Genomic DNA, 25,822 nt, shown 5'->3' with positions numbered 1-25,822 from the left:
GTCTATGTGCCTTCTCCACCTACCTGAACCTACCTCTCCACCTACAGACCTCTGCCCTCCCTCCCAGCAGCAATCCCTGAGGCTCACACCAAGCCAGGGGTCTGTGTCCAAGCTGATTCTCCAGCCCAGGTGAGTCCAGTGAGGACCTATCCGCACAGGAAGAATTCAGGATGGAGTCAGGGCAGGTTCAGCCCCTGATCTGGAAACCTTATTTAGCCCGAGACATAATATTGGCTCTTTTTGTCCCCTATCCATTTACCTCCCGGCACTGAAATAAGGGGACTTTGATTCCCTCCCAGTTCATGGCTTCATTCAGGAAGCTCCACAGAAGTAGGCCATTATGTGAGTTCTAAGCCACTTTGAATAAACCAACACAATTCCTTTCAAAAAAGCACCGGGGGAAGGTCATTCATGTGAATAATAACCATTCTTTCTCTTTAATCATTAAAATAAATAAATTCAAATTGCATCTTCAAAGAGCACCCCATCCCCCCATCAATTCCTACTCTTGAGTTTAATAGAAAATGGCTCCTGAAAATTATCCTGTGAAGTGAGGCTGGGGTGGAAGACGCCAGCACAGTGCTCTCATTCAGAACACTCTCGAAAGCGGACTGAATCAGGCCCTAGACAGAGGGTTACGTGTGTGCCTATGTGTGTTGGTCTTGGATGTGCAAACTGTCTAACCCTGCTCTGAGTTTCCCTAGGAAAAGGAAAAATGTCCTGAACCTCGACTCTTCCCCAGGCTGAAAATCTCTAACATTTTCCAGCCCAGCTTCAAAGCTGACAGAGAGAAAAAGACAAGGGGAAATGGGTATTAAGAAAACGGAGAGCTCATTTGGATTTTTGCTTCACTTTTGATTCTGTCCCAAAATTACTTTCGGAAAAGAAAAGGTAAAAAGAGGCAAAACAAAAACAAAAGGAAAAGAGACATCATGTTCTCTCCCTGTGACCCCCCAAATCCAAACCTTGCTATTTTAAACAATGAAAAGCACAGTGTGTGAGGAACAGCTTGCATACAGCTGAAGCCGGCATTATTTACTGCAGGTTTCCTATACTAACTCAACTTTTACTTCTTAAGCACTTTTGTTAACAAAGGAGAAGAACAAGGCCCAAACGAGGGTGCCTGTCAAGGAGATCTGTGCTTGCAGCGATCCTGAAGGTCGCCTGGGATGCTGTCCTCCCCTGGCTAGCTGCAATAACGCCTTGCCAACCACTGCTTCCTGCTGCCAGCCGGAGCCACCAAACCCAAGCTCTAAGAACAGCTCTGCAAGCCCCCACTCCCGTGCACTGATAGCACTTAAAAGGAGCGTTTGTCTTCAGCAGCTATTCTCAATCCTATTGAGATTTCTAATTGGCTCAGAAAAGACTGCATTCACTGACAACTAAGGCGGGGATGGGGTGGTGGGAGGAGGCAGGCAGGCTGGCTTCCCCCAGTTCAGGAGAGACCACGGCCCATGAAGATTCTGCTCCTGCTCAAGCATCGACCCTCCTCCAAATGCTTGGATGCATGTCCAGGGTCTCAGCTGACCTCCCTGCAGCCAGAGGTTGCTCCAAAAAGGGCCCATCTCCAAGCCTCTCTTGAACTCCTTTCTCTACTCAGCAAGGCCTTGGGCATCAAGCTCAGATCTCTGCCAACTGCTGATGCCTTGCCCCTGAGTACAAACGCAGGAGCCCACGTAGCGGTCAAGGAGTTATCGTCAAACAGGATTCCTGGGTTTATATCCCAATCTCCACCTCCTACTGGTTGTGTGACCTTGGTCAGGTTACTTAACCTCTCTGAGTATCAATCACCCATTAGGTAAATGGAGTGGCTAGACTGTAAACATTAAATGCGAGGAGGGATGAAAAAGCCTCAGCAGTGCCTACAATGACTATTCTCATCATTCATCCATTCACTCAAAACATTAGATTCACCTAGGTTCTAATTTTCAAAGCTGAATGGTACTATAGCTGAGGATAGGGTGAACGTGAGGTAGAAAGGACAGCAAAGAGCTCTCACAACGACAGGGTCATGGTAGTGAGCAACTACCAGAAACGGAGGGAAAACAGCATCCCTTCTCCACTCGACCACAACTTTAGTTGCCAGACAGCAGCCCATTTGTTGCAACTAAACCCATTTGTTGCCAAAAAAAAAAAAAAGGGCAGCGGGGAGGTGGGCTTGTTTTCTCAAAGCATAAACCCCTCTAGGGCAGGCACCAAGCCCACATAACTGACCAAGTGTTAGACGGCGCCATGCACAATTAGTTGCTTAATAGATACTCATTAATAATTCTGTTGGCCGGGGCCCTGGTGGCTCACACCTGTAATCCTAGCACTTTGGGAGGCCCAGATGGGAGAATCCCAGGTGTTCAAGACCAGCCTGGGCAACATAGTGAGACCGAGCCTTTTAAAAAACAAACAAACAAATAAATAAAACAATTCTGTCTTTGGAAAAGTCAAAAGTTTGGTGTCTATGTGTGCAGGCAATGTCCAGGGCTTGAGAGAATAACTACTGTAAAGTCCAAAGAGCTTTTCAGTGGGAGATGATTTTTTTTTTGGCGGTGGAGGGAAGAGGTAAAGAAACAGTGAGAAGTAAGGGATGAAGAGGCGAACACACACAAAAATTGCCGAGTGTCCAAAAGCTGCTCATTAAAAGCACTTCTTCCCTGGGGTTATCCGGGCTGACTCTGAATGGCCATCTGACCCAGGAAACTCCAGGACTTTGCTTCATGAAGTGGAGTTTGAGAGCAAACACTCTCCCTCTGCATGCCCCCCCACCTGCTCCCAGCCCCCCACACCAAACTTATCCAGCCCTAGTGTTTACAGCTCACTACACCACAAATCTTTATTTCCTGTCACCCACTGGCCCGAGCTATCCCTACTCCCTGTTTCTCCCAGACAAGTTAATAAGACGGAAGGCTCCCTAAAGGCCCGGAGCCGGCGAACATTATCACTTGGAAGCAAGGCAGAAATCCTGACACATCGGAAATGACTTCAAGCCTATTAATTACCCTTTCTTCTTTGGCAGATCTTTTTAAAGAAAGCTTGACAAATTGAAAGGAAGGCTATCACTGCCTCTCCGCCCCAATTAAGCCCCCACTCCCATCCCAATAACACAAATCTGATTTCTGTGTTTTTTTTTTAAACCAATTAATATGTCAGAGCTGCACCCACCCCAGGAAGGCCCACCTATAATCTGCATGGACAGGGATACAAAGGGTAAGCCCCTCTGTACAGGTTAAGCCCTCGAAATCTGAGTGACCCAGGGGGCTGTAAGAAGAAGGGAGTGGTCAGGGCTTTGGACCCCAGAGTTGGTCTTCCTAGGACATTCACAGTGAACCCCTCTACACACACTGGGAGGAGGACGTCACGATGGGTACTAAAGAGCGTCCACATCTATGGGATCTCTCTTCCCTGTTGGGGTGGATGCAATGATGCTTTGATTCTTGGATGCAACATCATTCACAAAACACTCTGGATGAACCGCAACAGAAAAGCACAGGGGACCCTGAATGCTAGAAAACCTGGAGTGTTTAGGCACCAAACCACCACCCTTTCTGCAAGTTTCATTGTCTACCACACTGACAATAAAATCTACTCAGGGTTCCCCTGAAACAATCCTTTCCTTAGAGAGGTTTATGCAAAAACAATTGGGTAGGTTATGTTAATTCTCCAGAGACATGTCTGCGTGTGTGTGTGTGTGCCTGTGTGTGTGTGTGTGTGTGTGTACTTTTTGTCTATGCAACTACTAAACATCACCAAAACCAAATGGATCCCAATGGGAATTTCAAACAGAACAACTGATTTTCTTCTTCAAATGTGTTCCTTCCACCAAAGCAGTCCCCATACTATTGAATAGCACTACCATCCCTCAAGAGCTCAACCCAAGAACCTAGAGTTCACTCTAATTTTTCTCTCTCCCCTCACCTCATAACCCATTTCCAATCCATCAGAATCTACCATATCTTATCTCCAAATATATATTTTAAATCCCACTACCTCTCCCCACTGTACAACCCTTACCCAAGACGCCATCAGCTCTCCCCTGAACTTCTGCAACAAACTTCGACTGGCCACCCTACTTTCAAACAAGCATTCCTGTCCTTCCTTAATTCAGGAGCCACTGGGATCTTTCTAGAGCATCAGTCATATGCCTCTGCCCTTCTGACCTCCTTCTCAGGGTTCCCATTTGCCTTGCCTGGCTCACAAATCATTCACCATGCAGCCCTTGTCTACCTCTCTCAGTCACCTCTACCACTGTCTCTCTTGGAGACCCCAGGCCTCCACCTGTCCTACCAACACATCAGTTCCTTCCCATGCCAGGTCCTGCACACTTGCTGTTGTCTGCTCCTTGGAATGCCTTTCTCACAGTTCTCTGCCTCCCAATTCCAATGCCTACTCCTCAGGGAGGCCACTCCCAGCTACCCACCTAAACAGAGTAGGCCCAGGCCCCCTCGCCAACAGCTCCCTATTTTCTCTTCTTCTTAGTCCTCAGCAGTACCTGAAATCGTGTGATGTATGTTCCTTCTTCCCACAGAACATGAGCTCAGGAGGCCTGGGATTTGGCCTGCCTTGTTTCCTGCAGTACTGCCAGAACTAGCATTGCACCTGGAACATGGAAGGGCCCAGGACCCAGTGGCTGTGGGGCCAGAGCATGAAGCCCCAGAGCCTCAAGCACAGATGTACCTCTCCTGAGGCAGGGGGGTTCACTCTGCCCCACAGCGGGAGGCTGCAGCCTGGCCACCCTGGGAAACCCACATGGACGGATCAGCACCCACTCCCAGAAATGCCAATCACTTCAAGCTGGCATCCACCCACAGCCTGACCGGCCCTGGCAACCCAGGAGAGGCCGTTATCACCATGCCACGCAGCCTTCCAAGGGCATTCTTGGATTTGAATCTCCATGCCTAGGTTTGATAAAGGCAAGGCCACCCACCAGAGCCCTATTTTTCCGGTGTAGTTTTTACCCTATCTCATTTTAAACTCAAACAAAATCTTTACGCCATTACCCAGGAAATCATCATTAAATCATTTGTTCATTTTTTTATTAGCGTCACAGTAATTAAAGAGAATCATATTTCAGAAATCTTCAGCTGCACTTATCAAAACCCACCCTCCAACCAATCAATTAGTATTACAATAACCACGGTCCCTTGGGGCCGCTGCTATTAGCATTTTGATTGAATGTCTGTTGAAAAGTGACTGGTGACAGAAGATTGTGTTCAGAAAGTAATGTTTCTTTATTCGTTACCACCGAACCTTGTCTGGTTGTCTCCAGTCTCGGCTCAAAAGAGACAAGACAGTTTCCAAAAGCAGTCATTTTGGTGGTGGATTATATTTTCATGAGGTGCATGATAAATTGGGCATAATTGCCCCAGAATCGCCAGTTACACACAGCGGCCTCCCGCTGACTGTGGCCTTCGCACCCAGCAGCTGCCCCTCGGCTGTCGAGCCCTGACGGGATGATAAGTGTCCCTTCTGCTGCCTCCCCTCCCCCACCCCAATAATCTAGGACAATAAATACCAGGTCTTCACAAATGGCACTTCAGGCGACTCAGATGTAGTAACGCCTGTGCCAGATAAGCCGGTGGCCGCTGTTATTCCCACGAAAGATCATCATCATTATGCACTCCCTTCTCTGCCAGGCACTCGGGAAACCTGTTATTCTAACATTCAGACTTATGTTCTCCAGTCATCATAATAATAATAAAAGCACCAGTCAGTGCAGAGATGGGTTAACAAGCTCCATTATGGGGAGAGAATGGCTGTCTTCTCCAAGTCATATGAATTAAAGACAAGAGTTCATTAAGTCACAATACTAGAATTTCAATAACCTGCTACTTCAGACAGCTCTATTTACTGGTCCCCTCCATCAGTGATGCCCTTTGTGGATAAAGGGAGATCTCTAGACAAACAAGCACACGGAAGTTTCCATCTTTGGTCAGTCGATTGTCACAGCTGCTGCAACTAAAGGGGGTTCTGCTTTGATGTGTCTGGAACAGAACAAGGTGGGATACAGGGGTGGGGATGTCTGGAGTTGAGAAGGGCATGTGCTCCTAGCTGTAAATATGGTAGCCAGTTCACTGCTATCCATCTGTCCGGTCCATCCATCCATCCAGTTCCAATCCATAGCAAAAGACATGTGGGAGTTCCATCTTCAGTGCAGATAACGTTTGCCTAAAGAATCTTTGTCTGTTCAATTCACTCACCGCCCACCCCACGGTCCACTAGGCAATAGTGAAGAGGCACTTACGAGGTTGCATTATGAGGTTGCATTAACGCTCTACTTAAAAAAGGGGGGGGGTTCCAGAATTCAGAGGGGGGAAAAACGTGCTATACAGTTCCTTTGAAAATCTTTCCTTTCTCTAAACTCAAGTCTCCTTCTCTGCCCCAACCTCCCCCACAAAACATGCTTGTTTCTCCACTGGCTGCCAGCCAAGATTTTATAATAGTGTCAGGTAGCAATTTCATTTTTAAAATGCTCTTATCAAGGATTTAAGGTGAAAGATAAGAACAGCACAGTAAATCATCATAAAGGAGTGTAGTATGAGGCATAGTATTTTACAAATCAAAACAGTTACCAAAATGAAAAGGCAAGGACAGGAAAACAAAGTGAGTTTAAGCATCCTTTGAAAGGGGGAGGGTAGAGGCCAAATTAAATAGAAAGATCATCCTTCAGATTTCCAAGCTCCCTTTGGTAATGGTCTCGGCATATTTGCTAAGAATTGCATGAACAGTCCAATTTCCATTTTAAAATAGGATGTTTTTAGAAGGCATATATATTGTCAAACCATTACACACATTTAACTGGGGGTTTTCATCGAAGTCATCTGACCTGCAAGCATGTGTTGCTAATATCACTGCTTTATTATTTATCAAATCAATCTCTTCATGGAATGACTAATAACACAACCCCAGCTGCTCTCCTCTTCCCACCCCAGCTGCTACTGCCCTGGCAGCAGCAAGATTCGCTGGGCTACCTGCAGCGCCCTACCCCCTGCATTTTGCTAAAGAATCTTATAAAGAAAAGAAAAAAGGGGATGAACCCAGGAGGTGCCATTTCTGGTTCAAACCACTTTGTTTCTGGAAGCCACTTATCCTACCCAGGAAAAGTGAACAACACTACTAATGATCGGGCCAGGGTACTAGGCCTTATCAGGGGATTTTAATTAGTCCCACACTAAAGAGGCCATAAACCTAAAATAAAGCAAAATAAAACAGGGGCAGGTGTCTACTTTCCTATTTTGATCCTTTATAGTGTTTTTGATTCCAGTTTATTTTTTGAAAACAACCGAGGGCCAGCTGGGCGCAGTGGCTCACGCCTGTAACCCCAGCACTTTGGAAGGCCGAGGTGGGTGAATCACGAGGTCAGAAGATGAGACCATCCTGGCTAACACGGTGAAACCCTGTCTCTACTAAAAATACAAAAAATTAGCCTGGCGTGGTGGCGGGCGCCTGTAGTCCCAGCTACTTGGGAGGCTGAGGCAGGAGAATGGTGTGAACCCAGGAGGTAGAGTTTGCAGTGAGCCGAGATCATGCCACTGCACTCCAGCCTTGGCGACAGAGCTAGACTCTGGCTCAAAAAAAAAAAAAAAAAGAAACCAACCGAGGGCCACGTCCAATTCAAATGTGCCTTGCACCCTCCTACCTACACACAAACACACTCACAGGCACACACACTCTGCAAGCAACGCTCACACGCACATACGCACAACACACACAGAGCTGGGATGCGACCCCAAAGTGACAACACAGCTTTTCACTCCTGAAAATAGTCATTAAGATGTTGTTTATTCTAACTTTTTATATATGCTCACCAATCTCTCTGGGGCCTACCTGCAAATTCACAATAAGTAAAAACATGTAATTAGATGATTTCCTCTTTGCCAAGGAATGATTCAATTGTCCATTAAAAGCTAGAGTTCTAAAAATCACATAAAGGGAAATTATTAGGTATTGTTGATACACATATCTCTGCTGTAAAACATATGGGCAAAATACAAAGCTTCTTTTGTAAATCTTACCCATTTTTTAAAAGGTAAGACAGCGTAGGGGAAGAGCAAATTAAACCATAATTTTCAAACTATGTTTCCTCATTGTCACTCAGAAAAATTGCCAGGTGTTTCCAGAGTAGTTTATACATAAATATACTAGCTGAATCAGGAAAACTCTTTCCAGAGCAAATGAATCAACTTAATTAAAAGAAGACTTAAGACGCCAAAACTAGTGATTTTGGAAGTGGGGAGGAAATTTAGAACTCGATCTGTAAGCACACACCTCTCTCTACCTGGCCTCTGGGGGAGAAGTGCGTACATACTTTAAACACTGCAGCAGACCCCTGGCTAAAGCCTGCCCTCCCTCCAGCCCTCCAGGGCAGCAACCAGGCTGCATGGGTCCAAGGAGGACTGATGCTTTTGATTCAAACCAGTACTTTCAGTCCTTCTTCTAAATCAGCTGTTAAGAACAGCTACGACAACACTAAAGGCACTTTTTCCCCCTCTTAAGCCAGCAAGAAAAAACTCTCATTAGTTTGCTGGGTGGGTTCTTTCCTTGGGTGCCGGAAAAACAGTGTTCCCAAATCATCTCTTTAGGTCTCCAAGGCCCTCTTCAGAAGACAGGTGTAGCTCCTACATGCCTCTCCAGACAGGGCTTCCGCACCTCCGTTTTGTTAGAGCAAAGGAAGTTGAGATGGGAAGTGTGAGTAGGAACCATTCTCAGTTTTCAGGCAAATGAGGACAGAGACCAAGATGAGTGCCCACCTTGTCATAGATTCATGGTATTTGCTGGGCAAAGGGGACATAGGAGGAGAGTGGAAGACACAGATAAGAATCAAATAATCAAGCAAATAACAGTCATTAAGAACTCAGAAGTGCCACAAACGAAAATTACAAGAAGTCATGGGCACAGGCAATGGATGGAGCTGGCCTAGTCACCCATGAAGGGCCCCACATGAAGGAGGCATCCCCCCTCCCAGGGCTTAACACCAGGACACGTACCAGACTGCCCAGACACAGACCAGGCTCAAAGACCTGGTCCAAGTCAGCAGGGCTGCCTTTTTAAAGGGTTTTAAAGCTGGAAGGCTCCTTGAAGGTCATGTGACCCGGAGGTGCCCAGCCCTGACTACACATCAGCAGCAGCTGGAAAATGTTAAAAATAACCAATGCCAGGGCTCCATCTTTGAGTCTCACTTAATGGGTCTGGGGTGGGACTGAGGCATCAGGACATCTTAAAAACTCCCCAGCGGATTTTAATGTACAGCCAGGGTGGAAACCATCAATCTAATCCCAACATCTAACGTGACATCAATCAGTCATCATACAGAGTGTCCAGTGCTAGACTGTGGGATAAATGATCTCAGCCAGACTTTCCTAACCAACCCTGTCTCTACATGAGAAAATCAAAGTTGGCCACAGAGTTAAGCAGCTCTTCGGTTGTCAGTGAAATCTACATTCCAACTAGAAGAACCTAAGGGAAGAGATGAACTTTGGGGAAGGTCCCGTCTCTGCTTTATTGTGCAACGGTGTTGAAACACATTTATGACCTTCTACTAAGGAAATATTTCCGACGGGCTCCTTGGGTCACCAGCATTCCCACTCAGTGAACACCAAGCAGTGGGGTGGCAAGTGGGAGGGAGCCCAAGGCTGGTGAGAGAGACACAAAACACGGCCCACTGTTGCTCCTGTGTCTATTCTGGGTCCTGAATAGATGATGTCACCTCCAGCAGCAGTGGAAAGCAGAGTCATGAATCATCCATGAGCCAGCCCAGCCCTCCAAGATAATAAATCGGATGTCAGCATTGCGTACGCACATTGCAGATTTGGTGCAGAAGCGCTGGCTTTGCCTAGGGTGCTAGAACACAGGCACCAATGCTGGACACGTTCAAGGGGAAGAAGGCGCTTTCAATTATTTCCTGATACCAAGATGGGTGGCAAGTTGAGGGAAAAATTTCAAATGCGTAGGGAGTGCTCAAAGGTGTACAACTTTGATCACTTTAAAATCATGGCAGCGATTTTTATACACTACTGGGTTTGCCAACCATACCAGAGGATTAAGAGAAGCACATCCACATGAGTGCTATAATGATCAATTACTGCTGTGCCCACCGGCATCCTTACAACTGGAGACCTGTAGGTGTTGCCATTTTGACCTCCAACTGCATTAATTTAGCTTAAAAATTCACTCCAGGATTGAATTTGGCAAATGATCCTGCCTGACAGGGCTTCTGGGACAACATAAAGAAATCAAGAAGTCTGTTTGGCAGCTTTTGAAGTTCAGTGTTGTCTTGCTGTCAGGATAGAAAGGGAGTCAGGTATATAGGGATGCCAGGGTGCATGTTGTCATACACATGAGCTCTCCTGGTTTCCTTCTTTTTCTTCCTTCCTTTCTTTTTCTGGATTATTGCCCTGAATTGCCAAGTTGAACGAACCAGCTAGAAACACCGCTCTAATGAGTATGGTTTGTGTCGCTGGAGCTGGGAATTCTGACAACTCATAACTGTACTGGTTATTCCTTGGCTTATAAAGAAATGACTGAGCCCTGGAGGCCACTAAATTAAAATTTAAACTTCAGACTTCTTCAAATGTCTCTCTCTCTCTGTCTACCAAAACATATCTTTAACATCCTTAGGTCAATTTCAAGGTCTTAGGTAAATTAGACTCGGGCAAGGTGTGAACCAGCTCAGGCTTCGGGGGCTGTGTTCTCAGTTGCAATGAAAGGTCTTTTCTCTAACTTGTCTTGCACATCATTTTGCTGAGGGGGGTTGTGACTAGGAAGGCACAGAGCAAGAAGGATAAGTCTGACCACCAGGACTGCAGGCCAGTAGTGAGCAAGGGGACATACTGGGCAGGAAGCTCTACTTTGCCCTATTATTTTCCTAGGGCTGCTGTAACAAGCTACCACAAACGGGGGTGCTTAAAACAACAGAAACTTATTCTCAGTTTTGAAAGCTAGAAATCTGAAATCCAGGTGTTGGCAAGGCCATGCCCTCTTGAAAGCTCAGGCGAAAATCTGTTTCAGGCTCTTCTCTTAGCTTCTGGTATGGTCAGTAATCCTTGGCTTGCAGCCACACTGCCCCTGTCCCTGCCTCTGAGGTCATGTGGCCATTTCCCTGTGTCTCTCTCTTCACATGTTCCTTCTTATAAGGACTGTGGTCAGATCAGTTCACTCCACTAAGACCTCCTCTTAACCCGATTACACCTCCAAAGACCCTCTTTCTAAATAAGGTCACATTCTGAGGTACTTCAACTTATCTTTCTGGGGTTAGGACTTCTTTTGGGGTATCTTTTAGGGATCAGGACTTCAATTTATGTTTTTGGAGGACAAAATTCAGCCCATAACACCCTTCAAGGTGGAAAACTTGACAGCATCTGCCAGCAGCTATCTAGGATGTTAACACTCTCTCCAATCAGCAAGCCTGAGCCTCCATTCCCAAAGTAATGACAGTCACAGTATTCTTAGTAGTAAAATAACAATAATTAATATGATAATGATGAAGTTAACATTTACAGATAGCCTTCCAAGCATCAGATGTTTCACACAGATGAACTATCTCACTTAAACTTCCCAAGTCCATGGGTTAATAACATTAACACCATTTAATAGATGAGAAAACTGAGGTTCAGAGAGATTTAGTAACTTGTCCAGGGTCACACAGCAATTGATTAGTGGTTGCTCTGGAAAGTGAGTCCTGCAGTGTGAATCTAGACCTAAGCTCTTATCCCTTTGCCACACGGCCTAGACACTTCACAAGCATCATTAACCAGGTGTTGCCTTGACTCCTAAGCTATAAACAATGGGAATGCAGAGGAAGATTCTGCATTTGCCACGCTGTGTAAGGTCCCCACATGTTTACTAGTCATAACTGGGGGTAGAAAAATGCTTTTAACTTTTTAAAAACTTGAATTACGAAGCACTTTGAACTCCTGGGATGGAGGACCTCCCTGTTCCAGCCCTCCTCCCCTCTGGTCTTGGATGAACTGGCGCAAACCAGGCTCCTTTTCAGACCAGGGCCAGTCTGGCTATTCCAATAATAGCACGTTGTCTGGGAAGAGCAGAAACTACTAAGAAAATCCTCATCTATCCATCAGATCATCTGTTTATGGAAACAAAAAGACAGAGGAGACTCAGAGGTGAAGGATGCTCAGCTGCATTGAATCACATCTTGCTGGTTTGGAACTCCTAGGTGTCCCTGGCGCGACAGAAAACTCAGATGAGGCAGTGCCCACACCTCGCCCAACAAATATTAACCCCACAGTTACAACCAACTTTAAAAACATTTTATGTGCATGCCAGGAAGAAGGCAAACAATAGTTATTGTGGTAGGGTGCTAGGATGGAGTAATTTTTTTTTTTTTGAGCGTCCCACTCTGTCACCCAGGCTAGAGTGCAGTGGCATGATCCCAGCTCACTGCAACCTCTGCCCCCTGGGTTCAAGCAATTCTCCTGCCTCAGCCTCCCGAGTAGCTGGGATCACAGGCACGTGCCATCATGCCTGGCTAATTTTTGTATTTTCAGTAGAGACGGAGTTTTACCATGTTGGCCAGGCTGGTCTTGAACTCCTGGTCTCAAGTGATCCACCCGCCTTGGCCTCCCAAAGTGCTGGGATTACAGGTGTGAGCCACTGAGCCCGGCTGGTAAATTGTTTTTCTTTCAAAAAGTCTCTTTCATGTTGTTCTATTGCTGCATTGACAATTTAAACTGGAATAAATTTTAAAAGCTCACACTAAAGAAGTAAATGAATAGGTAATAAGTACCTAAGGTACAAAAATTCAAAATGTAAATGAGTATATAATAGAAAGATTTCATTTCTCTATCTCAGGTCACTTAATTCTCTTCCCCATAAAAAAAGGAACCAACACTTTTTCATGTATGTACATCTGCATATGATATGCACAAGTGCATAAAACATATTTGAGTGTTTACTCTGGCCAGAGACTGTTCCAAATCCTTTATTCTCATTAAATGGCGTAAGCCTCAGGCTAACCCAATGTCCTATTTTATAGATAAGGAATCTGAGTCACAGAGAGGATAAGAAAGTTGCCCAAGATCACACAGCTATTACGTCACAGAGCTTAGATCTGTCTCGCTTCAGAGCGTGTGATCGTAACCAATATGCACTTCTAACTCCTTGTTACCAATTTTGCAGGTATCCTTTCAAAGATATTCCATGCACATGCGAGCATATGTGTGTGTGCAAAGCAGAGGAAAAAACAACCACAAAAGGGTTTTATTTTTCAAGACTGGGGTCCCCAAAACTCAAACACAGATTTTAGTTTGTTTGCCTAAAGAAGTTAAGCAGGTGATTTCACTTAAGGGGGAAGGGGGAAGAACCCAGGCTGCCCCGCACTCGCCACTTGCGGTGGGCACTATGCAAGTGGAGTCATTTAACTCCTACAGAACGGGTATGTTACCTTAGCAAGAGAGCAAAACATCTGTAACTTGCCTGAGATCACGCCCAAGGGAAAGCTGGGATCTGAAACCGAGAATGACCAACTCTAAAACTCAAGCTCTTCGCAGCATACCATGCTGATATACAGATACAGACGGGAGAGCGTATACCCTCTGATCTACAAACTGAAAATAGAAGCTCAAGTCCAGAGGTGCACAATAACCGGGACCCCTCTAGGAATCTTAAGTCCCAACGGGGAGGCAGCCCTCTCCAGCCCACCCAGGGCTTGCAACGACCCCTGGCCCGCTCTCCAGCCACTGGCAGTGCCGTGATGCTAAGAAAGGGGGTGCTTTTAATCAAGCTGCCATGTTAAAGACTCCCTTCTCTTCAGACCTCCACACTCTGCCCTCACCGAGATCTTAAACCATGTTGTGAGAGTCACAGGCTGGGCCTCTATGGGAAGAGGACCAAACAAAAGATTCATTGTCCCTCTCTACAAAAAAACCACTTCTGGGTCAATGAAGTTGCTGACCCTGAGCCCACTCCCTTTCTGCTTCCGTGGGCCATAGCAGGGGGAGGCAGGAAGACCTATTAGGTCACCACCCTTTTGGTGCCAGGGCTTTTATTCCAAAGGAAAGAAGTTTAAGATTTATATTTTGGCCAAAAAAGCACAGCTCATCCCAGTACCAAATTCCCACTGGCTTTGCAAGTTCCCTCTTGCCCTGGGCACCCTGTCCCCCAGCCCTGTTGCTAGGAAGTTGAGGGCTTTGTATTACTCTGTGTCTCCAAAGAAAAGCAGGTGAACAGAAACCAAGCTACTGTGTTGATTAATATCTCAAGAGACAGCGCCGGAATGGGCGCTTCCGGAATTGAGTTAGCTCAGAGAAAAAATAAAAAATAAAAAATAAAGCACACTCCTTGCTTTCCTGTCAGAAATAAAATTAAGGTCTCCGATCGATGTTGCCAGATTCTACAGGAATCTTTAATGGCCTCCTCTACATGTTTTCAAATTCACATTCCCCTTCAACCCTACCCTTTTAATTGGTTATTTGCGAGGTCATGTTTGCACCAATTTCTCAGGAAGGCTAATGGTGTTTATTTAACGAGAAAATAAAATGTGCAGACAGCTCCAGGGCTGGTCTCTGAAAGATGGCAAACGGTAGGCTGACTCTTTATCCCACCCCCTTCCTTTGCCCTCCATCGCTGCAAGGTTACAGGGCCTGGGGATACAGCCCTGCAAGGGAGTGAAGAGGCGGGTGTGCCCCTCACGGTGGGCATGCAGCATCCCCACCCCCTCACACAGTCCCAGCTTTAGAATGAGCCCAGCTGGAGGCACAGAACCTTGGGTTCGGAGAATCTGGCAGAGAGGCAATGGCTGTCCTCTTATTGTCACTGTCGGACTGGGTGATTCCTCCTTGTTCTAACTCAAGTGTGCCCAACTTCGAGGCTACACAGAACTCTTTTCCAGCAGAATCTCTTTAAGTACCCAAAGGCAGCAATGCATGACCACATTACAGCTCTCTGCTCCCCTCAAGGCCTCTTTACCCAAGCTGAACCAGAGGAGACTCAATCATATTGAGTTTCTACTCCATTCTCACCATTCTCTCCTAGATTCCTGTTGGTCAATGTCTTTCTTAAACAGTTGCCCCCCCACCTCACCCTCCGCCACCCGACAATGGTCCACTCTGGAAAGAGAACTGGATTTTCATCTAACCCCATCTAGGACCCTGAACGTACATAAGAGAACCCAGCTGGCATGTTACATCACACTACAGACTAAACTGAAAGCTCTGGGAGGCCAGGAACCCTGGCTGTTGGTGGTGGTCTATGACAGACTGTCTGCTTTCTTGTCAAGTGGTTTCTAATCCTGGTGCAGAAATAGGATCAATACCAATACTGACCAACTGTTGGTTTACAGGCTTCCCATAAGCCCCTTAACACATCTCAGACTTGGGGGAGGGTTTGATGCGTCCTTAGCACCACCAGCAATTAGTAAAAAGATAACAGCAGATTCGAGAGGTGCGGAAAATACTACCGGTAAAATTCCAGTAGGGAAGACAAGCAGCAAATCCTGCTCCAGATTCCAACCAAGGGCAGCATGGGAGCCAATCTTTTGCAGGCTGCCCTCCTGTCACATCAGTGAAAGTGTCATCACCAGCTGTGATTCTACACATCCTTATCATACTTTCGACTCCCTCCAACAACCCTTCTCTTAGACTGTGCGCTTTCCGGCCAGAGGGTCTGATCGTTTTTGTCAAACACACTTCTTTCTCCATCCTACAAAGTCACATCTACAGCTTATACAGTCCCAACATTCTTCCCTAGGTAAATAAAGTCAGAATGGTAGACTCTCATTAGGAAGGACATGCATACATTATGTCTGACATGCCACACCTACAAGTGAAGCAGTGCTTTAAATTATTAAAATGTAACCTATACCTTTGTGAAACTCTTTTTCTATGCCCCCCTTTTATTTTTTTTTGAGAAATAGACACCAATAAACAAATAATTACAGTGCAATTCTTAAGCATCTTTATACATTGTACATAAAAGTGTCAATCTGGACTTCAGTGGTCATTTCAAAAGTGAGTGTCTGGCAGGTATTCAAGACGTTAAGGGCTGTTTTTCCTCCTTAGGAAAGCATTATCTTCTATCACAGCTTACGTTACGTCTTACTGGCACCATTTAAATAAATAAACTGATTACGCAAATTACAAAGACCTTAAACTTCGGCCAACTGCTTTTTGGGACAGAGAATGAGCAAGCTCCAGGAAGAACCCAAGCTCTCAGGCCACCTGCCTGGATGCTCCTCCCTCTGGCTGGATCCCCTACCACTGCGCCTTTCCAGCCTAGGAACTGGGATAAACCGCAGCCACTCTGGGAAAGGACCCTCTCAGTCCAAGAGGCCTGCCACTGATGGGGCTCGCTGGGGCTCACAAAACCATCCCACCCGCTTCCAGGGGGTCTCAGGGCTGTTATTCCTCTCCAAAGACATTAGCATTGCATTTAATAAGCAACTGCTAACTGCTGGGAGACGAATCATCCATCACAGGAATCTTTATTTCTCTCCCAGTGTCTCCTGTTCCTTTGCCTCTGGCAATGTTCCAGGGCAAGCAGGCCTGCTGGGTAATGAAGGCCACAGGGATGTCCTCTGCCAGAAACCACTCTCTCACCAGGCTATGGGTTAGCTTCAGAGACTCCTCACCTGCTTTCAACTAGGCCTCAACCATCCCGATCTTCCCTGGAGGAACCCAGCTGTGCAGGGCTCAGGAACCCAGGGTCCTGAAATTGGAGGGAAGGACAGCTGAGGTTCCTCTACAGTGACCCTCACAACGGGGAGGGTTCCCTTCCCCCATAAGGAGGTGAGTGCGAGATTATTTCAGCAAGCAACATGCCCGCATTCCACTTTCTCCATCAGGGCTGAGGTTGTGGGGACACTGGAGAGACAGCTGCCCACTGCACCCTTCCCCCTCCCTCCCGCTGGCTGTCTATGGCCTCCTGCCAACAACAGAACAAACTGGAAGGACAGCACCTTGTTGCCTCTTCCCTCCCTGTCCCTCCCCTCCAGCCCCACCTTGGGATCAATACTTAATGCCTTGAGTCCAAGATCTTATCTGACTTTTACAAGGATAAAGCAACAAACTTCCCCCTCCTACTGATTAAATCCATTGACGATCAGCCCAGTGTTTTCCTGATCACTTCTAACAACTTTTAGAGAGCAAATGAAGTGACTGAGAAAATTGGAAAGCCACCATTCTCCTCTCCCCCTAGGCACAAATCATTGTATGGAAGGCCAGGAAATGAAGTGAGGGACAGGGCCAAGGGAGGCATCCAGGTTTTTGTTTTATTTTTTGTGAGACAGAATTTCACTCTTGTTGCCCAGGCTGGAGTGCAATGGCGCAATCTTGGCTCACTGCAACCTCCGCCTCCTGGATTCAAGAGATTCTTCGGCCTCAGTCTCCTGGGTAGCTGGGATTTCAGGAGGCACCCGCTACCACACCCGGCTCATTTTTGTATTTTTAGTAGAGACGGGGTTTCACCATGTTGGCCAGGCTGGTCTTGAATTCCTGACCTCAGGTGATCCACCCGCCTCGGCCTCCCAAAGTGCTGGGATTACAGGTGTGAGCCACCGCACCGGCTGGCATCCAGGTTTTAACTATAGCTCTGCTCCTTGTCTGGCTGCAGGAATCTGTTGTGCAATATTCCAAACTTACGTGCCTTAGTTTCTTCAAGTGGAAATGGAGGAACATGGTCATCCAGCAAGAAGGCTGGTGTGGAGAAGGACACAAAATGGGGAACTACTAAACCCTTAAAATGACCAACTCCTCTGCTTTAACCAGTTGCCTTGCACAATGCTTGCAGAGTGTAAGAGCCTGAGCTCCGGGTCAGACAGGCTGGGTTTATGTCCAAGCTCTGCTTTGACCAGTGTGCGACTCTGGGCAGCTCGGTTCACCTATGGCTGTTTGTCATCAAGATTCAATGGTAGGGGCCAGCACTGTGCTGAGCACTTGGTGTGTAAGTGCTCAGAAAGTGTTGGCTGTTTCTATCAAGATTGCTAACATGGCCTGCTTAGAAAGCAACAGAATTCCCCACACCATCACAGTGGGTGCTGTGTCAGGATGCTTAGATCCCCTTCAGGAATGAAGGACCTCTTTCCCAGCTGCTGGGAGTGCTGCTGGAAGACAGTCCCCAGCTGGAAGTTCCCTCCAGGATTTCCCCAGGGAAAGCCCAGGTCACATCAGCCTCATGGGGTGAGCTGTACCTGATGACAGGCCAGCGTGCAGGCATCAAGGATGCCACTCCCACCTCAGCTGGAGACCCCTGAAGGAGCACCCCATTGCAGAAGGGCATCTCAAGTCAGCTTCTGCCTCTGCCCTCTCCTGATCAAGAGCACTTCTGGATAAGCCTCCTACTTGCTAATCCCTTCCTAGAGTTGCTTCCCAGGGAACCCAAGCTGCAAGAACTGCTCGCTCCCTCCCTACTCACACAAATAGCAAAGGAATTCATCCTGAACATTCTCACAGTTAAAAAGCGAAAGGCCAGAAACATACTTCAGGTCCTGGGGCTCATCAGTCCCAGGTCTCTTATTTTTTAGAGGAAGAACCTGAGATGCTCAGAGAGTTAGGGAACGTGCCCCAGGAAAAATGTCATGGGAGCAGCAGAAGCTGGAGGAAGGCCTGCCTGTAAGGAGAAAGGTGAGAGCCCCCACATCTCAAGGGTTCCACCCACTGGGAGTCACAGACTGAACGCGGGACCCTCTTCCTGCCTGCAGGGTGGAAGACATACATTGCAGGAGGCTCATTCTCTCCTAGGTCTTGGGTTCTCTCCTGTGGCGCTAGTGAGGCCCAGGCTGGTGCTCCTGTGGATTGGAGATACAAGCTGCCGCCATGCAGATGGAACTGAGGGCATCCCTGCCCCAACAAAGACCAATGGGGAGCAGGGACAGGAGGTGACCAGTGGGAGCAAAGAGTGCAAATTCTGCTCTGACCTGTGGCTCCTAACAGCAAGTGGAGACCAAATGGGCCCCGGGAGCCTGGCCCACCTGACGCTCATCAGATGTTAAGCCCAGTTCCCCATGGTTATCCCTGAGCAGCAAATGTCACACAGCTCATGTCACACAGCTCCAAGGACACACAGGTAGCTGTCAGAATTCCTGGGGTAAGGATGACTTGAGGCCCCAGGCTGCCCCACAGGGCTGGGCTAGGAGTCTGAGGACAAGTGCTAGGCATGTGCTGTGACAACACCTCTGGGTCGATGGTCTGGGCCTTTTTAAGAAGTTAGCAGGAGGCGGCACCAGCCAGGGAGATGTCCTCAACTTCTGCCACTACAGCACTTTCCTCTTGATAAGATCATGGACAGCAGGAACCGAGGAGGTGAAGGTAAGGTTGGGGCAAGGTGGCTGCATGAGGATTTTATTTCCTTGTGCTTATCACCTGATTCCAAATGCACACTCCATCAGGCCACAGATGTGGGGCTGGCTCACTCCACATATATGATCTGTGCCTCTGCTGTGACATGTTCTTCTTTTTAAAAAACAATTTTTTTTCACTCCCTTAAATGTTCTAAATGCAGTGAAGTATTACACCAGCTTTAGCACCCAGTTCAAAGAGAAATGCCTCCTCAGGTATCTTGAGGGGGTGGAACATGGGTATGGGCCGGTGCTCCCAACCACACAGAAACAACACCGCGGAGTGGGAGGGCGCTGGATGAGAGCGAGGGCAGTGGGATGGCGGCTCTTTCCTGCTGAGGTTTCCTGGCATGTATCCCCCCTCCACAGGCTGCAGCCCCTCAGGCCAGCTTCTCAATCATCTTTGAATAGGAGGCCCTGCCTTTCCTCTAGTTCTGGGCTCCACACATTTTAGAGTTGGTCCTGCCCCTACTGCAGGCATCTTCAGCTCTGGCAGGTCCCAGGGTGCTAGCAGAGGTCCTGGCTTGGCTGGGGGCAGGAGTGTGCATGCACCAAGGCCCTGCCCATGCTCCTTCCTGCCAGTGCCCACCAGGACTCCTGGAGAGCCAACAATGATGTCCCAAAGCCACTCTGAGCAGCGGGCCCTCCAACAGACCATCCTCCACCTCACAACGGGCAACACACTCTTCCCGTGCCCATCCCAGACGAACTGCCACCCCATCTCTGCGGCCCAGCACCTTCCTTTCTCCCTTTTGGAAAAAGGGAAGAGGCTTCACCCACAGCAACAGGGATCTGGTTAAAAATAAAGAACTTTTCCTGGCACATCCTCTGGGCCTCCACCCAGAAGTCCAAAGTCCTGCGTTTCAATCCCACCTCTGCCATGACCAGCCCTCTCCCTGCCCGGCTCTGAGAGTTAATAAGACGATAACAGTGTGAGTCCCCATCATAGGGCTTGACACACAGCAGATCAAAAAATACTTTCATTGATTTTCAAAATGAAAAGGACAACAATATCACCTGGGGGCAACTCTGGAATCTCCCAGGATTATGAATTCTAACACTGAACACCAGGTGCCAACTTCAAATGGGCATCACCCACCCTGAAAATAAATAGCCGGCAGTGCTCTTTTTAACAAACGCAATACCATCTGGACACAGCAGAGAAAGAGCAGAATTTGAAATCAATAGTCCTGAGACCCTGCTCAGCTATGGGTCTCTCAGTTGCCTCCTCTGAGCCTTGGTTATTTTGCCAACCAGATGGAGGTGATGATAATGCTACTAATAAGAGCTAAGATTTATGCACAACTGACTAGATGCTTGGCATTACACTCTCCAAGCAATCCTGTGAGGAGGTTCTAGGATTACCCCCATCCTACAGATGAATAAACTGAGGCATAAAGAAGTTAAGTGATTTTTTCCTAATGTCACAATAACCCTCCAGGGGCTGCTGCGAAGGTCACATTAGGAGATGCATCCGCAAGTCGGGCTTGGAAACCATAAAGCTAGATCGACAGAATGTGGATGACGATGGAGGATAATCCTGAATTACCCACCACAGGCACCAACTCCATCTCACTCTCTGGGCTCTCACTCCCCAGCAATGCAGTGGACAAAGCCGATCATTCCACACCTGCAAGCCCCTCCTTTCTCTCCTTGCTTCTCCACTGCTCCCTACCCTCCAGCCCCTGCCATCTCCTCCCTCCATAAATACCACTTGACACCACTGTTGTGCACCCAATGCTCAACTCTCCCATTCTGAGGATGCTGTAGAGGGATGCATTCGAAGCCAGATTACCAGGCGCACTCAGGATATCCCCCTCCTTCTCCCAGCCCCTCCAGCAACAATTCCCACTCCACTCGTTCTTGCCTTTCACTCACTCTGCCTTCTCCAAACAGGAAAGACATACAGTCAGCGCTGGGTAACTGCTTCTAATCACAGGTGACAGCAGGAATGTAAACAACACAGGAAACATCTAAATGCAATCCAAGTGGCAAGGAAACGCTGCTCACTCCCAGGCTCCCTCCCTTAAGGGCACCAGCACACCATTTCCTGCCACCCCCTTAGGCAGCTCTGCTTATTAACACCCTGTTAATAGGAACCCCAGAAACATGAGCTTCCGGAGAACAGAACGCCAAGTCATCACCTCCTTTGGCTCTGCTACCTCCAGGGAGGACTTTCCTAGATGCCTCCAACTTTTCTGTTTAAAGCAATAAATTTAATGTGTTCTTTTTGGGGAAGGAAGAGACTAAGGGCAGGGCCAGAGACCCTTTTGAGAATTTGTCCAAACCTAGGGATCTTCACCCAAGAAAAGTATAAACATACAACATTTTGCATGTCATTTCAGAGGTTCATAGACTCCAGGTTAAGACCCGTTTTTTGTAAAGTGGACAGGACAGAGGCAGCACAGGGAAAAATACAATTAAGTGCAGATGCCCTCTATACATTCCAGAGGCCCCACGGGGCACTCCCAAGGCTGTAATCGCTACATACCCAATGAACCTACAAAGTTTTATTTTGATTTTTTGGCTCTTTAGATTGACAGTCTGCTCCTAAAGAATCTCCTTCAATGCAAATTGATAACTCAATTGAGTCACTGCTGTGAATAATTTCCCCTTGGATCGCTCAGTGCCAAGGTTAGCCAGGGACCAAGAAAGGCGGGATTAGAGAGGTATATCTGAATGTGTGTGCTGGGGATGACTGCATAACTAAACAGGAGTTCCCAGGCCAGAAGGAAATGGCTTTCCAACTATCCAGTTCTGGAACTCTTCGTGCTACTGGAACCCTCCGTGAATAAAGATCTTCAAAGGATGGTCACCTCTACCTGCTTGACTCCGGACTCTCACTGGATCTTTTGTCAGTGGGACTGGGGATGACAGAGAGAGACCAGGAGAGGGTGAACACAACCCTCTTACACTGGGATAATCTTACCTCTGTGCCTGTTAGTAGTTTTATCAAACATCAGCATTGCATCTTCCACCTGCAAAACAAATATAGAATAAAGGCTGCTTTAGGAATTTTAAGAAAGTACACAAAACATTATATGCAGGTGGGGGGGTGAGAGGGTAGTTTCCATTATAGAAGTAATAGTTGCTTATCAAAAAATACTTGAAAATGCAAAAAAGTAGAAAGAAAAAAAAAATTAGTGGCCTTTCCACCCCACACAATTACAGTTAATATCTTATATAGTTCCCTTTAGGGTCTGCTTTTTATTTTTTGAGACAGGGTCTCACTCTGTCACCCAGGCTAGAGTGCAGTGGCACCATCATGGCTCACTGCAGCTTCGACCACCTGAGCTCAAGTGATCCTCCTGCCTCAGCCTCCTGAGCAGCTGGAATGACAACATGCCCAGCTATTTTATTTTATTATTTTATTTTTTTATTTTTAGAGGAACAGTCCCCCACTGGTTGGCTTCAGGGGCTGCGGGTCTTGAACTCCGGGGCTCAAGTGGATCCTTCCTGATCCCACGAAGCGGGCTTGAGAATTAGAGGTGTGACCACTTGCTCTGGCCCTAGAAGTTGTTTTTTTTTTTTTTTTTTTTTTTAGAAAGAAAAAACTACGCCTATTTCAATATAGTTTAAATCATATAGTATATGGAATATTTCCTTTTGTTAACCTGTGACATTACAACATGACAAACAATTCCCAGGTTAGTTTAATCATGTATACTATCTTGACCGATGCGTATTTCCCAGAGTAAGAAGCCATAGCTTTCTTAATTATTGTCCTTCTAATGGATATATGAATCGTTTTTAGTGATACACAATGAAGCTTGAACATCCTGATTGTTATGGGCTCAACTGTCTCCCAAAATTCATAGTTGAAGTTCTAACCCCTATGACCTCAAAATGTGACTGTATTTGGAGAGAGGTTCTGCAAAGAAGTAATTAATTTAAAATGAGATCATTAGGGTGGGCCCTGATCCAATATGACTGATGTCCTTATCAGAAGAGATTACGACACAAACACAAACAGGGAAGACCATGTGCTGACGCAGGGAGAAGACGGGCCATCTGCGAGCCAAGGAGAGAGGCCTCAGAAGAAAGCAACCCCGCCACACCTTGATCTTGAACTTCTAGCCTCCAGAACTGTGAGAAAATACATTTCTGTTGTTTCAGCCCTCCAATCTGCGTTACTTTATTATGGCAGTACCAGCAAACAAATATATTGATGCTAGGACCTTTGTAAAAACATCAAAGAGAAGAACATAATAAAATACCAAAGGCATCCTCTGTCTCTCTTGCTAATCCCTTCCAGACCCCTCCCATGCATCCTGTAACCCCTTCTGGATATTTCTGGCAATAAGATTTCAGGGTCCACACTCAACTCCCACATAGAGCTCAAGGAACTCACACTGAATGAACCAGATTCCACTCTGGAATGCACTCCTTTTATGAGTATTTATGACCCACTCCTTTACCCCACAGAGCACACATCTTTAGCACAGGCGTTTGTCCTCACCCTTCAGCTGCTCACCGGGGGAGGGCACCTGGCTGACCAGCGTGCAGCCTACTCTCTTTATTCACTCTGTGCTCAAGGTTGACAGTAAAAATGCAACCCAACCCGTGTGGCTGTGGGTGGGTAAAACTGTTAACGGGGGGGGCCCTGTCCTCAGAGCAATTTCACTGTGTGCCTGTGGCTGAGAAGGACCGAGCACCGTTGATGTGCACTCAAAGGCTCACAAATGAGCTTGGGGGCTGGCACTAATCCCTTTGAGAAAAGCAGTCGTGGGCTATTCATGCCTCACTCCTCCCAGATTACAATCTCCAATGGAGGGGAAGACACGGGGCAAAGCAATAAACTGAGGTTTAAAATGGTGCCTGCAGACAAATCAAATGTATTTTTCTAGATGCGATCAAATATAATAGGGGGAAGAGCAAAGTCAAGGTAAGAATGGAAGATGACCTACGCAAGCCAGTCATAAACCTCAAAGGGAATGGCCTGGCTTAAAAATCTCTTCTCAAGTCAGGGCCCCCTTTTGTTGCTAGGCAACCAAGCCTGAACAAACAGGCTCCCGGGGCCTTCCCCTTCTGCTCCCCATTTCTCAAGTCAGTTACTGGGAGGAAAATGGCCTGGCATGGTGGCTCCTCCAGCAGGGAGCTGCCCTCTCTCTCCCAAGCACCAGGATGGTGGGAGTGGGCAATGCTAGTTTGGAGATCTCTTAAAACAGGTGTTCCTTCACCACCCTGTCCCCATGCCCACCCAAGGCAGGACAAACTCCTTTTGGGTGGGCTTCAAGAGCCCCCCACAGGTACCTGCTGGGGCCACACGCACAACAGCCGTTCCGCCTCCCATGCACCACACACGCAAAATCACCATAAGATCAACTGGTGTGTTTGTACACAGAGCAGTCACACTCGAGCATATGGTATCTCAGACTCAGACCCTGGGACTCGATAGGAATGCGAATGCCTGGGGTGTGGGTGGGTGGGGGGTGAGGCCTGCCGGGTATCACGCAGGTAAATGTGACATCTGTTTTGCACCCATCTCCATATTTTCCAAGACGTTTGCCAAATCCTTATTTTGAACTGAAAATGCCTAACAGTAAGGAAAACAGCCACCCTTCTGTGCTGGCCACGTTTTGGTACTGGGACTCAGATTCCCTTAGGAAATAAATGTTTGGCATTTTTTTTTAATGTAATTTCAAAACCTCCTTTCAACAGTACATTATTGGCTCCCCTTTTCCTTCCTAAGTTTGGACGTTTTCTAATACTGCCCGCTCAACATTCGCTCCACCCTGGTGAGCGTGGGGGAGGATCTGTATATGTTTTTAGGGCAACCATTGTCGTAAAGAACAGAGCTCTTTCCTCTGTAGTCCGGCTGTACAATGGGGCTCGCAAAGACCTCCTGAATAGACAAAGTGTCAGGGCGAACGAAAAATTCTATTAACACGTTACAAAATACAACATCTAAGAAGAAGCTAGAGAGAAGAGAGAAAGGGGAAAAAAATCAATATGGATAAGTCCCAGTGCTTGAGGGTAGAAAACTTTTCAGCAATTGCAAAACACTTATTAATTCAGAGAAGCCATCAATGCGATGGAAATCTGGCAGAACAGCAAGAGCTGAAACTAGAAGAATTTGAATATACAAAGACTGAATAGAATGAAAAACACAGTCTCACATACGAGACTGTTTCTCACGGTTCTATGTGAATCAAACAGAAGCGGCTTGTGTGAGTCAAGGGAAAATAAGGGGCACAGTTAAGGTAACTGGTATTCAGCCCAGAGCCAGCAAGCTGATAACTCTCGTGGTCTCGGTCTCGGTCTCGGTCTCGGTCTCTGTCTCTCTCTCTCTCTCTCTCTCTCTCTCTCTCTCTCTCTCTCACACACACACACACACACACACACACACACACAACCCAGGTAGATCAGGGGGCTATGAAGACTCATCAGCATGAACACACAGGCCAGGCCTCATTCAAGATGCTAGGAGAGCCCAAAAGCTTAGGGGAAGCTGGAAACAGGAGTTTTTCTTTTTTCTTTCTTTAATTTTCTTCTTTTTTCTTTCTTTCTTTTTTTTTTTCTTTTTCTTTTTTTTTTTTTTTTTTTTTT

At 47.0% G+C, this 25,822-nt stretch overlaps 1 protein-coding gene across 1 annotated transcript in view; it reads right to left on the bottom strand.

Annotated features, from left to right (window-relative positions):
* MSI2 (musashi RNA binding protein 2) overlaps nt 1-22,260 on the bottom strand; it is a 156,340-nt gene extending 134,080 nt beyond the window's left edge. The window contains exon 1 of the mRNA XM_017855908.1: nt 22,203-22,260. Within this exon, the coding sequence (XP_017711397.1) occupies nt 22,203-22,239 (37 nt within the window). The 5' untranslated portion in view covers nt 22,240-22,260. The remainder of the gene's footprint in view (nt 1-22,202) is intronic.
* Between the last annotated feature and the right edge of the window lie 3,562 nt (nt 22,261-25,822).

The sequence above is a fragment of the Rhinopithecus bieti genome, unplaced genomic scaffold (assembly GCF_001698545.2).
Source record: "Rhinopithecus bieti isolate Rb0 unplaced genomic scaffold, ASM169854v2 scaffold_41709, whole genome shotgun sequence".
Taxonomy (NCBI): domain Eukaryota; kingdom Metazoa; phylum Chordata; class Mammalia; order Primates; family Cercopithecidae; genus Rhinopithecus; species Rhinopithecus bieti.
The sequence above is the reverse complement of the archived record's forward strand: the minus strand, read 5'-3'. Positions and strand labels throughout refer to the sequence as shown.